General features: G+C 52.6%; 1 protein-coding gene across 1 annotated transcript in view; it reads left to right on the top strand.

Moving 5' to 3' along the window:
* The window catches only part of CACNA1B (calcium voltage-gated channel subunit alpha1 B), a 179,472-nt gene that overhangs the window by 125,488 nt on the left and 40,226 nt on the right, over window positions 1–13,758 (top strand). The window contains exons 34-36 of the mRNA XM_027766260.1: window positions 11,674–11,790; window positions 12,065–12,130; window positions 13,589–13,680. Of these exons, the coding sequence (XP_027622061.1) occupies window positions 11,674–11,790; window positions 12,065–12,130; window positions 13,589–13,680 (275 nt within the window). The remainder of the gene's footprint in view (window positions 1–11,673; window positions 11,791–12,064; window positions 12,131–13,588; window positions 13,681–13,758) is intronic.

Here is a 13,758-nt window from a genome sequence, read left to right as displayed (position 1 = left end):
CGAGAGGAGAATGGAGGAGAAGGGATTGCAGCGTGACCATCCCCCGGGGGGGTGATTTCTCTCTTTCTATCTCTCTGTTTCTCTGTCTTTCTGGCGAGCACACACGTCCTATAGAAAAAACCTCTACAAAAAAAAAGAAATGCTCACTGCTTTTAAAGAAATGAAAAATGGGGCCAGCAGTGGCGTGGCGTTGAAGGCCTCTTGATCCTGCATGGCCAACTGTGCATCCAGTCTCATCACCCCAGGGGTGATTTCTTACTCACTTCCCCTCACTTCACTTAAGTCCACAAGCACACACCCCCTATAGTTGAAAAGAAAAGAAAAGAAAAAAATTCATGACTGTAATTTACATGAACAGATCAAAGGAGACTATTCCTGTGATATGTCATGGATGCAGAGGAGCTAGTCAATAAAATTCCAACTTTATTCACGATAAAATTATTAGCAATCTAGGAATTATGAACTTGATAAGGAGTGTCCGCAAACGAGTTCTGTGAGAACCTGTACATAATGGCAGTGTTTACAGAGAACTCTTTAAACCCAGAAGGGACAATGGTGCTCGTTTCCACTCCTTGTCAACACTGGACATCAGGTCCCGGCCCATCTGAACCCAGTCAGCTCAACGGGGCTTCTGTGTGTTTTTCTCCCTGATGTAACACGGTACCTAGAATTGTCCCTGACACTTGTGAGTGTTCAGTAAATAATAAGTGGACAAGGAGCACGACGAGAAAACACATTCCGTAAGGGCTAGGAAGGCACGACCAGAACTGCACGAGTGGCATCGTTACGTGGGACAGACCAGGATGTGCAGCACCGCTGAGGGACGAAGGTGCTGCCGTCCGTCGCATTCCCCTCCAGGCCAGCCGCTCTGACAGTACAGCTAACGCAGTCTGTGAGAGCTTTATCAAGAGTCTTTAAACGTTCACGGAAAATGTTTTAAGAAAAGACTGAATGGATTTCAAATTCTTTTTGCACAAAATGCACTCATGCACTCATACTCCATTTTTCTTTTCTTTTTTTTCTTTCTTTTCTTTTTGAGAAATTTTTGCTATTGGGACCAGCAGTTAGCGTAATGGCTATGTCACTGAACTCCCATGTAGTCGACCGTGGTTCGAGTCGCGGACCCGGTGGCTTAAACTCATGCCGGGTGCGTGTGCATGTGTGCCCAAGATCCCGAGAGGAGAATGGAGGAGAAGGGATTGCAGTGTGGCCATACCCCCTGGGGGGTGATTTCTCGCTTTCTGTCTCTCTGTTTCTCTCTGTATTTCTGGCAAAAACCTCTCAAAAAAAAAAAAAAAGAAAAAAAGAAAAGAAAAGAAATTTTTGCTATAGCATACATGTGCTTGCCAGAGACAGAGAGAGAAAGTGAAAAATTATCCAGGGGGATGGCCGTGGAGCAATCCTTTCTCCATTCTCCTCTTGGGATTTTGGGCACACATGCACATGTACCTGGAGTGAATTTCGTGCCTCAGCGTCCAGGACTGGAACCAGCCCCGTGGGACTCCAGTGCCTTAACCACCACTCCACCTGCTGGCCCTGGTTTTCTATTTGTGACTTCCTCTTATGTGTAGAAAATGATGAGTCTATTAACGGACATTTAAAAAGACTTAAGTAGATGGAGTTACACATGTTAATTGTTTAGTGTCAATTTCATATAATTGTCACTTTCCCCCAGTGATCGGTAGATTCATTGCAACCTCAGTAAAAACAAATGTTTTTGTTTAGTTTTGAACTTTACGAGCTGCTTGTAAAACTCAGAAGAAAAGGCACCCAAATAATCAAGATACCTCAGACGAAGAAGGCATGGCTGGGGAGGTGTAAGCTGCGGTGGTTGAGGGGTGTTGGCTTAGGCAGGCCGGAGTAGGCAGTGGAGGTTCCAGATGGTAGAGCGGTCAGTGCATGCAAGGCTTTCTGTGTGACACTAGCTGGCAGCTTAGTGGGGAGACAGCTCAGCAATTCAGTAATTAGTGGGTGTCCATGGGTGACCGGTATGGGTAAGACCAGAATTGGATCTTGGCTCACACCATTCACAAACAGTCAATCTCGGACGGATGTTAGACTTAATAAGTAGCAAACCTCTAAAACTTTAGAAAATAATGCAGGAGGTGACTGATGGCTTGACAATTAAAGTGCTGGACTCCCACTTGGCCGCCCGCAGTTTGAGTCTCAGACCTCAGCTTGAAGATCATGCTGGGCATGTGTGCATGCTCAAAATCCCGAGAGGAGAATGGAAAAGAAGGGATTGTTGATTGGCTATCTCCCCGGGGGGGTGATTTCTCACGTTTCCTCTCTCTGTCTCTTTCTGTTGAGTGCATGTGCCCTCTGGCAAAGATATATGCATATACATCTGTATATGTATATATCTATGTGTGTGTATATATCTATGTGTATATATATGTACATGTATATATCTATGTGTATATATATGTATATATCTATGTGTGTATATATGTACATGTATATATCTATGTGTGTATATATGTGTATGTATCTATGTGTGTATATATGTATATATCTATGTATGTATATATTTATGTGTATATATGTATATATGTGTATCTGTGTGTATATATGTACATGCATATATATGTATGTGTGTACATGCACATATCTATGTGTATATGTGTACATGCATATATCTATGTGTATATATGTACATGCATATATCTATATGTACATGTATATATCTATGTGTATATATGTACATGCATATATCTATGCGTATATATGTACATGTATATATCTATGTGTATATATGTACATGTATATATCTATGTGTATATATGTACATGCATATATCTATATGTACATGTATATATCTATGTGTATATATGTACATGTATATATCTATGTGTATATATGTACATGCATATATCTATGCGTATATATGTACATGTATATATCTATGTGTATTATGTATATATCTATGTGCATATATATATATCTATGTGGATATATATGTACATATATATATAATAATTTTTTTTTAGGAATTTTTGCTATAGGGTGTATGTGCTTGCCTGAGAGACAGAGAAACAGAAAGTGAGAAATCACCCCCAGGGAGAGGGCCACGCCACCATCCCTTGCCCCTTGGAATTTTGAGCACACACAAACACACCTGGCACGAGTTTTAAGCCACCGATCTGGAACTCGTACCATGATCGACTACGTGGGAGTCCGGCAACATTTTCCCCCTATGGCAAAAATCCTTTTTTTTTTTTTTAAAGAATTTTTAAATTTGAATTTATTTATTTATTTTTGAGAGGTTTTTGCTACAGGGCACGTGTGCTTGCCAGAAAAAGAGAGATAGAGAGACATAAAGCAAGAAATCACCCCCCAGGGGGGATGGCCACACTGCAACCCCTCCTCCATTCTCCTCTTGGGATCTTGAGCACACACGCACACACATGCGTCCGGCGTGAGTTTAAGCCACCAGGTCCAGAACTTGTACTGTGATCGACTACATGGAAGTCCAGCGACATAGCCATTGTGCTAACTGCTGGTCCCTTAAATTTATTTTTTATCATTATTATTAATTTATAGTTTGACCAGAGAAAGACAGAGAGAAGTCAGTGAAAAGTGAGAAGGCAAGCTGCCAGGTCTGAGACTCGAACTGCTGTCAGCCATGTGGGAGTCCAGCATCTTTAACCATCAGGCCACCTGCCAGCCCCTGGCAAAAATCTTAAAAAAAAAAAAGGTAATATAGGAGATTATCTTTAACCGTGGAATAGGGACTGATTTGTTAAGTACAATATATAAATTATCAGCCTAACTGGAAAAACAATCTACAAAATTAAGCTTCTGCTCATCATGCCTACATGTGTGTGAGATGTGGGGGCTTGGATGGTTCCGCAGAGCCAACGAGGCGGGTGGAGCTGGGGGTGTAGGAGCTGAGGGCAAGGCTTGGCTTTGTGTTGAGTGAGGCAGGAGGGTTTTGGGATGAGGAGTGACAAGATCTGGCTTTGAAGGCACCCCGTTGGCTGTTGTGAGGACGCAGTGCAGGAGCCCTGGCAGAGGCGGCCAGTCTGGTCATTCACTGGTGCCCTGCAGAAACAGATCCTGGGACGAGTTTGGTGCAAGTTGTCCTTTGGGAGGTGATACCAGGAACAGTGGCAGGGGGTGGGAAGTGAGAGAGAAGGGAGACCACTGACGGCGGCTCTGTCACCCAGTAGGTGACCTGTGGGAAGCTGGAGTTTCCTGCCAGGGCTCAGCCAGTGTACACAGATATGTCTGCTATTCCAGGGGGACCAGAGCGGGGCCATGGTCCATCACCAGCTGAAGCCTGGGGACAGGCAGGCAAAGTGCCAAGGCTCTGGCATTTTCAGCTGGGTTGGGCAGGCCCTCAGGATGAAATATGGGGATGCTGACTTGGGTGTGGGGTGCGGCGCTGCTGAAGCCCGCAGGGACTCAGGCCTGCGTGTGTCTGCACACTTCAGCAGCAGAGCAGAGTGTGAGGGCTGGAGTGGGACACGGTCAGATCCCTGTGTGCTCAAGTGAGCGGAAGGCATGTGAGAGAGGCAGTAAGGGTGACCTAGACTCTGACGCGAGCCGCAGAAGGGTGATTGGAATGTAGGAGGGATAGGTTCCTCAGGGAAGGCCCGCGTGTGATTTGGACATGGCAAGTTTGAGCTGCCTCTTAGGCTTTACCAAGGGAATTGCCCAACAAGCGTGTGGGTGGGTGGGCCTGGAGTTCAGAGGAACTACCTGGGCCAGTGGAATGCAACTGAGAGCCCTCGGCCATCAAATGTCAGCTGCTGGGTGTGTCCATGAAGCAGAGGCAGAGCAGTGGGGATGCATGCACGCTGTCTGCCCTTCAGGCCTTGTCTGCTGGAGGCAGCCCGAGTTTGCACATGCTCCCGTGACACATAGGGCCATGCATACACGATCCCATGACATGTAGGGCCATGCTCACGCAAGCCCATGACACGTAGGGCCATGATCACGTGATCCCATGACACGTAGGGCCATGCACACACGATCCCATGACACTGGACCATGCTCACATAATCCCGTGACACGTAGGGCCATGCTCACGTGATCCCGTGACACGTAGGGCCATGCACACGGGATCCCGTGACACGTAGGGCCATGCTCACACTGAGAGGAGGGAGGGAGACACAGGAAGGTCCTTGAAAGTGATTCCGTTTAGTTTTTATGGTTTTAAAAGTTAATGATTGGGACCGGCAGATGGTGTAATGGCTACAATGGAGGACTCCCACGTAATTGATGCAGACCCCGCCAGGGGCATGGGTGTGCTTGCCCAAAATCCCAAGAGGAAAATGGAGGAGAAGGGATTACAGCATGGCCATCCCTCCTGGGGGGTGATTTCTTGCTTTCTGTCTGTCTCTCTGGCAAGGGCACGTGCGCTATCGCAAAAAAAAAAAAAAAAATCTCTCTTGAAAAATAATTTAAAAGTTAATAATTTAAGTAATCCAGGCAAAAAAGCCAGAACCTATCGCATGAGGAGAAAAGCCTAGGCTGCTTTGTCCCGAGAAGGCCCTGGGCCCAGAAGCACGGCCAGTGCCATCTGCTCCCCACCCTGGCATGGTCTCAGAGAAGCAGGCTATACTGGCCCTGCTTCTCAGCCCAGGGCCTCCTCAGAAACATGCATCTCTGGGACCAGTAGTTAGCATAATGGCTATGTTGCTGGACTCCCATGTAATCAACCCTTGGTTCGAGTCCTGGACCAGGTGGCTTAAACTCACGCCAGGTGCCTGTGCGTGCATGCTCAAGATCCCGAGAGAATGGAGGAGAAGGGATTGCGGCGTGACCATCCCCCCTGGGGGGTGATTTCTCGCGTTCTGTCTCGCTGGCGAGGGCACGCGCCCTAAAGTGCCAAGGCTCTGGCATTTTCAGCTGGGTTGGGCAGGCCCTCAGGATGAAATATGGGGATGCTGACTTGGGTGTGGGGTGCGGCGCTGCTGAAGCCCGCAGGGACTCAGGCCTGCGTGTGTCTGCACACTTCAGCAGCAGAGCAGAGTGTGAGGGCTGGAGTGGGACACGGTCAGATCCCTGTGTGCTCAAGTGAGCGGAAGGCATGTGAGAGAGGCAGTAAGGGTGACCTAGACTCTGACGCGAGCCGCAGAAGGGTGATTGGAATGTAGGAGGGATAGGTTCCTCAGGGAAGGCCCGCGTGTGATTTGGACATGGCAAGTTTGAGCTGCCTCTTAGGCTTTACCAAGGGAATTGCCCAACAAGCGTGTGGGTGGGTGGGCCTGGAGTTCAGAGGAACTACCTGGGCCAGTGGAATGCAACTGAGAGCCCTCGGCCATCAAATGTCAGCTGCTGGGTGTGTCCATGAAGCAGAGGCAGAGCAGTGGGGATGCATGCACGCTGTCTGCCCTTCAGGCCTTGTCTGCTGGAGGCAGCCCGAGTTTGCACATGCTCCCGTGACACATAGGGCCATGCATACACGATCCCATGACATGTAGGGCCATGCTCACGCAAGCCCATGACACGTAGGGCCATGATCACGTGATCCCATGACACGTAGGGCCATGCACACACGATCCCATGACACTGGACCATGCTCACATAATCCCGTGACACGTAGGGCCATGCTCACGTGATCCCGTGACACGTAGGGCCATGCACACGGGATCCCGTGACACGTAGGGCCATGCTCACACTGAGAGGAGGGAGGGAGACACAGGAAGGTCCTTGAAAGTGATTCCGTTTAGTTTTTATGGTTTTAAAAGTTAATGATTGGGACCGGCAGATGGTGTAATGGCTACAATGGAGGACTCCCACGTAATTGATGCAGACCCCGCCAGGGGCATGGGTGTGCTTGCCCAAAATCCCAAGAGGAAAATGGAGGAGAAGGGATTACAGCATGGCCATCCCTCCTGGGGGGTGATTTCTTGCTTTCTGTCTGTCTCTCTGGCAAGGGCACGTGCGCTATCGCAAAAAAAAAAAAAAAAATCTCTCTTGAAAAATAATTTAAAAGTTAATAATTTAAGTAATCCAGGCAAAAAAGCCAGAACCTATCGCATGAGGAGAAAAGCCTAGGCTGCTTTGTCCCGAGAAGGCCCTGGGCCCAGAAGCACGGCCAGTGCCATCTGCTCCCCACCCTGGCATGGTCTCAGAGAAGCAGGCTATACTGGCCCTGCTTCTCAGCCCAGGGCCTCCTCAGAAACATGCATCTCTGGGACCAGTAGTTAGCATAATGGCTATGTTGCTGGACTCCCATGTAATCAACCCTTGGTTCGAGTCCTGGACCAGGTGGCTTAAACTCACGCCAGGTGCCTGTGCGTGCATGCTCAAGATCCCGAGAGAATGGAGGAGAAGGGATTGCGGCGTGACCATCCCCCCTGGGGGGTGATTTCTCGCGTTCTGTCTCGCTGGCGAGGGCACGCGCCCTATAGCAAAAATCCTTTCCAAAAAAAAAAGAAAACGTGTTTCTGTTCACTCAGGTCACGGTGTGGTGCCTTCTTTCTAAGACTGCTGAGAGGGCCCAGAGGGGAGGGTGCCAACATCAGGAACCAACTGATATCTAGGGAAGCCGCCCCCTGAGAGCCCCTGGGATAAGGCAGAGCCAGTAATGCGGTACCCTGAGTGACCCTGACAGCACCCGTGTCCTCAGCTGCTGACGGCCAAGTCCAGGGCTTCCATGGCTGCGTCAGGCGCTGCTCAGCTCCCCTGGCAGCGGCACCACCTTACTGTCCAGCAGGGCTGGGGGAGGCTGCTGGGTCTAAAACTCAGCCCTCCGCCCACCAGCAGTGCTTGGGACTTGGACCGTGCCCTGCTCTGCCTGGAGGGGAAAGGGTGACAGGCCGCCACGTGGAAGGGCCATGTTTGTTTGTTCGTTCGTTTTTCATCTGCAGCCACTTTGTGTGTTCACTTCGTGAATGTGCTTTTTTTCCTTAGGCAAAAATGTAAGTGTCAGTTTCCATCAGCAGCTGCAGCGTTGAGAATGAGCGACAGTCTTAGCCAGGGTGTCTAGAGAGAGGCTCTGAGCACCCATATAGCCGACATTGATTTCTTTGCCTGGAAATAAAAAAACAAGTGCAGTGTCTGTGAGTCGTGTTTGGATTTGCATTATAAACTACAATGCAAATGAATGCCACCTGTGAGCATAATCTACAGGTCCCCAAACTGTTTGGATTTGATGCCTTTGTAAGAAAAGTGTGCGTTAACTGGAACCCTGACGTTCTCTGAGTGCTTGGGGTTCGAGGTTGCTCCTGTCGATGACGCGTTTTCTCTTTTGTTTCTGTTTTTGCTCTCGATTCACCCCAACCTTCTGCCGACTCATCCAACCAACATACAACGTGAACCATGTCCCCGTCTGTATGTTGTGCCTGCTGCTCACACCACCCCAATCTGTAAATAACACGCAATTTCCATCCATGAAAACATCACATACAGGAAACGGTTGGTTCCCTGACTTTAAACGGTTCTGAAAACTCCCGGCTCTGCTTGCTCTGCTCCTGTCTTCTGTTCTGGGGACTCCACGCCACCCTCTGAGGCATGTCCTGGTCAGCGCAGTGCTCACCTCTGGCCTCTGGCACCCCCACCCCTCCTGGAGGTCTGCCGGGGCTTCCGAGGTCCTTCCAGCGGCCCTTGGTCTGGCGAACTGGCCTCAGTGGGGGTGTCCAGGACCTGCCGAGGAGGGGCATAGGGCTTTCTGGAGTGGGGGGCGGTGTTTCCTGTCGAGACTGGCTCAGGCTTGGGGCTCTTTGGCAGGACATGAGTTTGGTTCTAACCCTGCAAGTCCATGGTTCTGCCGCATCGTCATGTCCCCCTGCATGTCCCCATCCCGCTGACAGAGGATGCACCCTCGGCTTTCCAGGTGGTCTCTGGCAGATCCCCCCGTAACGTTTTCCTGGACAGACCCCTTATTAGGTGGTTAGGTCTGGAGCCCCAGGCTTGTGAGCAGAGTTTAGAGATCTTGTCTTCCTGATTCAGTGGGGTCGTGGAGGGCCTGCCTGTGAGGAAGGGTTCTGGGCCAGGAGACAGCAGAGCTCAGGGTTCCCATCCCACACCGTGGGCCAGGGGCTATCACAGGCCAAAGGCATTTTGAGAGGAGATCCGACCTTTCGCATCAGCTCGACCTCAGTGGTCGCTGTGGAAACGTGTCTGAGGTGGCAGGCATCTGAGACTCCTGTTGCACACGTGGGTGTGACACGGGCTCGCACAGTCAGAGGCCGTCTGATGCTGCGACTGCCTGGGCGTGCCCTCTGCACCCCAGCCAGCGTGCTGCCAGAGTCACCTTCAGAGAGCCCTTCTCTGGGCCCAGCCCGTCCCCTTCTCATGACACATGGCCACAGTGTGTACACGTGTGTTCCTTCCCCTCTTTACACCTCCTGCCCCCTGAGAGAGCAGCCCGTTTCCCATCGCCATACCTCGTCCTCAGTGTGATGTGTGGCCTGCTGGTGTCCGCAGCTCTGGGCCAAGCGTGCAGCTGCCACTGAGGGGCAAACCCAGCTTTCCTGGGCCTCTGGCCCGAGGCTGTGGTGGGCGTGGGCAGCAGAGATGCTACTGTGGCCTGGGGTCAGGTGGTCACCTTTGCAGCTGGCGCCCTTAGGTGCTCAGTGCATGCTTGATTTCTGTCTCTCAAGTACTCACCTCCTGAGCATGGTGCCCCAGATGTCCCCGTTTTGTGAACAAGGAAGCTGAGGGTTAGGGACCAACGTCCCCTCAAGATGAACCGGCCACTTCATGAGGTGCTGTAGTTGTGCCTTGGGGTTCTAAGCTCTTCCCGATTCAGAGATAGGGAAGGGCCTCGTCTGAGTGGCCGTAGCCGCCTCCTGGCGTGCAGAGATCGTGGACTCCAGCGGGGTGGGGCTGGCCTGTCCATCCCCAAGGGCCAGCGGAGGCCAGAGGTGACCATGGTGCACAGCCGTGGCTGCATGTGCTTGAGGGTCCTGTGTCCTGCATGCAGCTGTGTGGGTGCCTGGGTGCTGTGCTGGGGATATCTGTGGCCACTGTCACTCCCCACGGCTCCCTAGGGCTGCCTGTCTGCTACTACCCCACCTCTCCCAAGTCACCTAGGAGCAAGAAGCAGCCGGGCTGGGGGGACCTGAGTCCCAGTAAAACCCTGGTGCTGGCCAGCCTAGATTTCTGCAGGAAGTGATCTAGGTGCCCTGCTGGCTCCTGCCCCTTCTTTCTTACCTGAGAGGCTGTATTTCCAGCATCTTTAAGAAACCTTATCCATGCCAGCAGCCAGACAGCAGACTGCTCTGAGCGGGACAAGGGCTTTTCCCTTGGGACCTGCCTGGTGGTTTCACCGTAGAGACCCTGGGGGCCTCCATGCTATGCTGCTCCTTCACATTATACGAGGTCTCCAGCGCTGGGGCAGGGCCTCTCACCCTGCTCCTCCCTCCCAGCTGGCTGCTCCTGTGGGTCCTTGGGGCCCAGAGTGGTGTCTGCCTGCTGGTCTTTTCCCAGCACAAGTGGGTCCGGGGCTGCAGGCTGACCTGGGCCCTTGCAGGGTCATACCCTGAAGCCGACTGGTCTCTGTCAGCCCCTGTGGGTATTGTTCATACCTGCCCTGCTCCCACAGCTGCAGTGTCCTGCCCGGGACAGTCCCTTCAGGACAGCTCTGAATCTCCGCCCACAGAGACCAACTAGAGTCTCCCGTTTCCCTGCCAGGACCGAAGAACTTGCAGGGGTGGAGTGGATAGGGAGAGGGGCCCTTTCAGTGTGGCCGAGCCACTGTCCGTGGCAGTAAGTAGGACCCACTTACTGATGCCTTGACCCAGCCAGGATGGGCAGCCCTGGAGAGCCGTGCCCTGCCTGCCACCCGACCTCTGCACCTGCACATGCCCTCCTTCGCTGTCTCATCCAACATCTGTGCTCTCTTTCATTTGATGACTGGATCTGACAATACAAAGGTGTCTGACCCTGAGCCGCTTGCATATTAAAATATACCAGAACGGCAGGAAGCTGCTCTCGGGCTGCGTGTGGGCACCTGGCCTAGGTGGACGGGGAGTGCAGCCTGCGTCCACATATACCCCTGTTTGTGCATGGATCTTCCCTAGAGCCCTGAAGGGATGAGCCAGTAATCCAGGCGCCCTGGGCCAAGTGGAAGCCTCACTCCCAGGCAGTCTTTAGAGTCGTCCATCAGTCTGTCTGTGCTGGATTGGAGCGCTCTGGCAAAAGAGTGGTGCTAGATCCGCCAGGTCCTCTAGGGCAGAGCCTCCAGGACTGGAGTGCAAAGGTGGCTTCCGCAGTGAACAACCGCACTCCCTTCCCCTCCCCTGACTTGCTCAGTCACCTGGAGCAGCCCCAGAGGGCATTTGTCCCTCTGTTGGCCCCAGCTGGGGTTCCAGGCAGGCAGCGGCCTGCCAGGAAGGGTGCCAAGCCCGAGATGGGGGCAGCATCCCTTCAGGGGTGTGTGCTCCTTGGAGAAGCAGTGACTGGCACCTGGATAGTGACCTCTGTTGGAGGGTCTCCTCCCCACAGGAAGTGGCTTCCCAGATCTCTCTCCCTGTGGGGGCGGGGAGGGGCCCCCCCCGGAGTGCAGAGGGTCGTCTGATTTGCTGCATGAGGGGTGATCTGCAGAGCTTGGCTGTCCGCCGGTTCCTGGTGGCCAATCAGTGCTCAGATTGTGAAGGGAAGGGCCACTTAGTTTCCTCTTTCTTTTAACCACTGTCCTCCAGACCACAGGGGGGTGGGGTGGGGCTGGAGCAGCTTGCCTGCTTTCTGAAGGTCAGAGAACAACCCTCTCTGCAGAACAACTTCATCAACCTCAGCTTCCTGCGCCTGTTCCGAGCCGCGCGGCTCATCAAGCTGCTGCGTCAGGGCTACACCATCCGCATCCTGCTGTGGACCTTCGTCCAGTCCTTCAAGGTGACTGTCCTCGGCCGCTGCCCACCTCTGCAGCAGTCCCCTCGCTCCAAAGGCTGGGGAGGGGCGGGCATGCACATCTGCAGGTGCCGTCGCCCTGACGGTTTATAGTGAAGCCACCTGTGGGTCATCTTAGCTCACAAACTTCGAAGTGGCTTTCGTGACCTTGTCCCGTAGAGGGAGAAGTCCTCGTGGAGGGGCTCAGTGGTCGGGGGCCTGAGACCACCAGGTGGGGGAAGTGGCAGAGTGCTCCCTGCTGACATGCGTGTTCCTGCAGGCCCTGCCCTACGTGTGCTTGCTCATCGCCATGCTGTTCTTCATCTACGCCATCATTGGCATGCAGGTGAGTGCATTGGGAGTGGAGGGAGGACTCGGGGCTCTCGGCAGCTGGGCACAAGGCATTGTTCACCGTCCTTGTGTGATAATGGCCAGCCGATGCTTAGAGAAAATTGACTACAAGGCAGATGCACTAATGAACTTAATGCTTGGAAGGGCCATCTTAATGGAGGAGGACACAGGCACCGTGGGGTGGGCTGCTGCCCCGCGGTGGCAAATGGCCCGTCGGTTCCAGCAGATGCCCTGCAGTGCTCTCGAAGGTGGCTTTCAGGCATGGCAGGGTCAGGGTGCTGGGCACGCATGCAAGGCTGTGAGGGCATCTCTGAAGGGTACAGAAGGTTGTGCCCCGTGGAGAGGAGCTTGCCTGAGGGCGTGAGCAGGACCTCGCTGGGTGCTGTACTTGACGGATTTAACCTGTGTAGTTTCAGTTTTAAAGATGTTGCCAAAGAACACTTTGCCAGCTTTTGGGGAACAACAGCAACAACAAGTAAAAACACTAGACAGGCAAAGCCGTGCCCTCGTTCTGAACCTGTGCACCTGCTGTTTTCCAGCAGACGGCTGGGAGAGGGGCCTGAGTCTCCATTTAAGATGGGAGCTGCCAGTGTCCCAACAGCGAGCTGAAAGCTGAAATTTTTAGGCTTTTTTCACACAGTTTTATAAGTACTTTTTAAAGTTTATTTCTTCCATGAGATAAGAGACAGAGAACAAGGCAAAGACAAGCACCTGGCAGGTCTTCAGGCCACGCTCCCCCCCAGCCCAGCCCGCCAGGGCGCTGGGCGTCTGCAGCGTGCATGCAGGGTCCCGACACAAAGCCAGGACCACCCCATGGCCTCAGGAGTACTGTGTCCCCACCACACCCGGAAGCTGTGTTTTAACCTATTTGGGGGATAGAAAAGTTCTCTTGCTTTCAATTCTCCTGAGATCTTAGGCTATTTAAAACAAACATGCACTTCCTCCTGCTTCGGTCGCGCAGGTATGTAGGAGGTCTTTGTGGAGATCTGGTAGGTAAGTTTCAGCCAGATTCCAGATTTCAGGCTAAGTGCACTTCCTGACTGACTTGCATTTCTGACCCTGATAAAACCAAATGAATGGATGGGAAGCTCTCTGTGCGGCGTGCACAGAAGTTTCAGAAGCGGCTGTCCGGTGACCGGTCAGCCCTATGTCACTGCTTCACGATGGTTGATGAGAAGTGGACTTGAGATACTTGTCCCCCGCACAGCAGAGTCCTGGCAGGCTGGACCCCGGGTACTTCCACTGGTCACTCAGACACCTGTCACAAACAGGCTCAGAGCTGGGCCTGCACGTGTGCTAAGCACAGGCCATCCACACGGCCACGGTGCTGTCCCCTCCAGGAGGGTGTTTCCAGCTGAGAGACCGTGTGTGCCTCGGGGGGCCCTGTGTTGCACGCACTCTGTCTGGCCTGGCCCCGAAGTTCTGCAGTGCTACCACCACCTTCTCCCTCCAGGTCTTTGGAAACATCGCCCTGGATGACGACACCAGCATCAACAGGCACAACAACTTCCGGACATTCCTGCAGGCCCTGATGCTGCTGTTCAGGTGTGTTGTCAGGGGCATAGACCAGCGTCCACTCTGCTCAGGGTAGGGAAGTGGCTACAAGCCTGCGGCTCCTCCTGG

This window comes from Tupaia chinensis, unplaced genomic scaffold (assembly GCF_000334495.1).
Source record: "Tupaia chinensis unplaced genomic scaffold, TupChi_1.0 Scaffold142100_1, whole genome shotgun sequence".
Taxonomy (NCBI): domain Eukaryota; kingdom Metazoa; phylum Chordata; class Mammalia; order Scandentia; family Tupaiidae; genus Tupaia; species Tupaia belangeri.
This window is presented reverse-complemented; position numbering and strand designations above follow the sequence as displayed.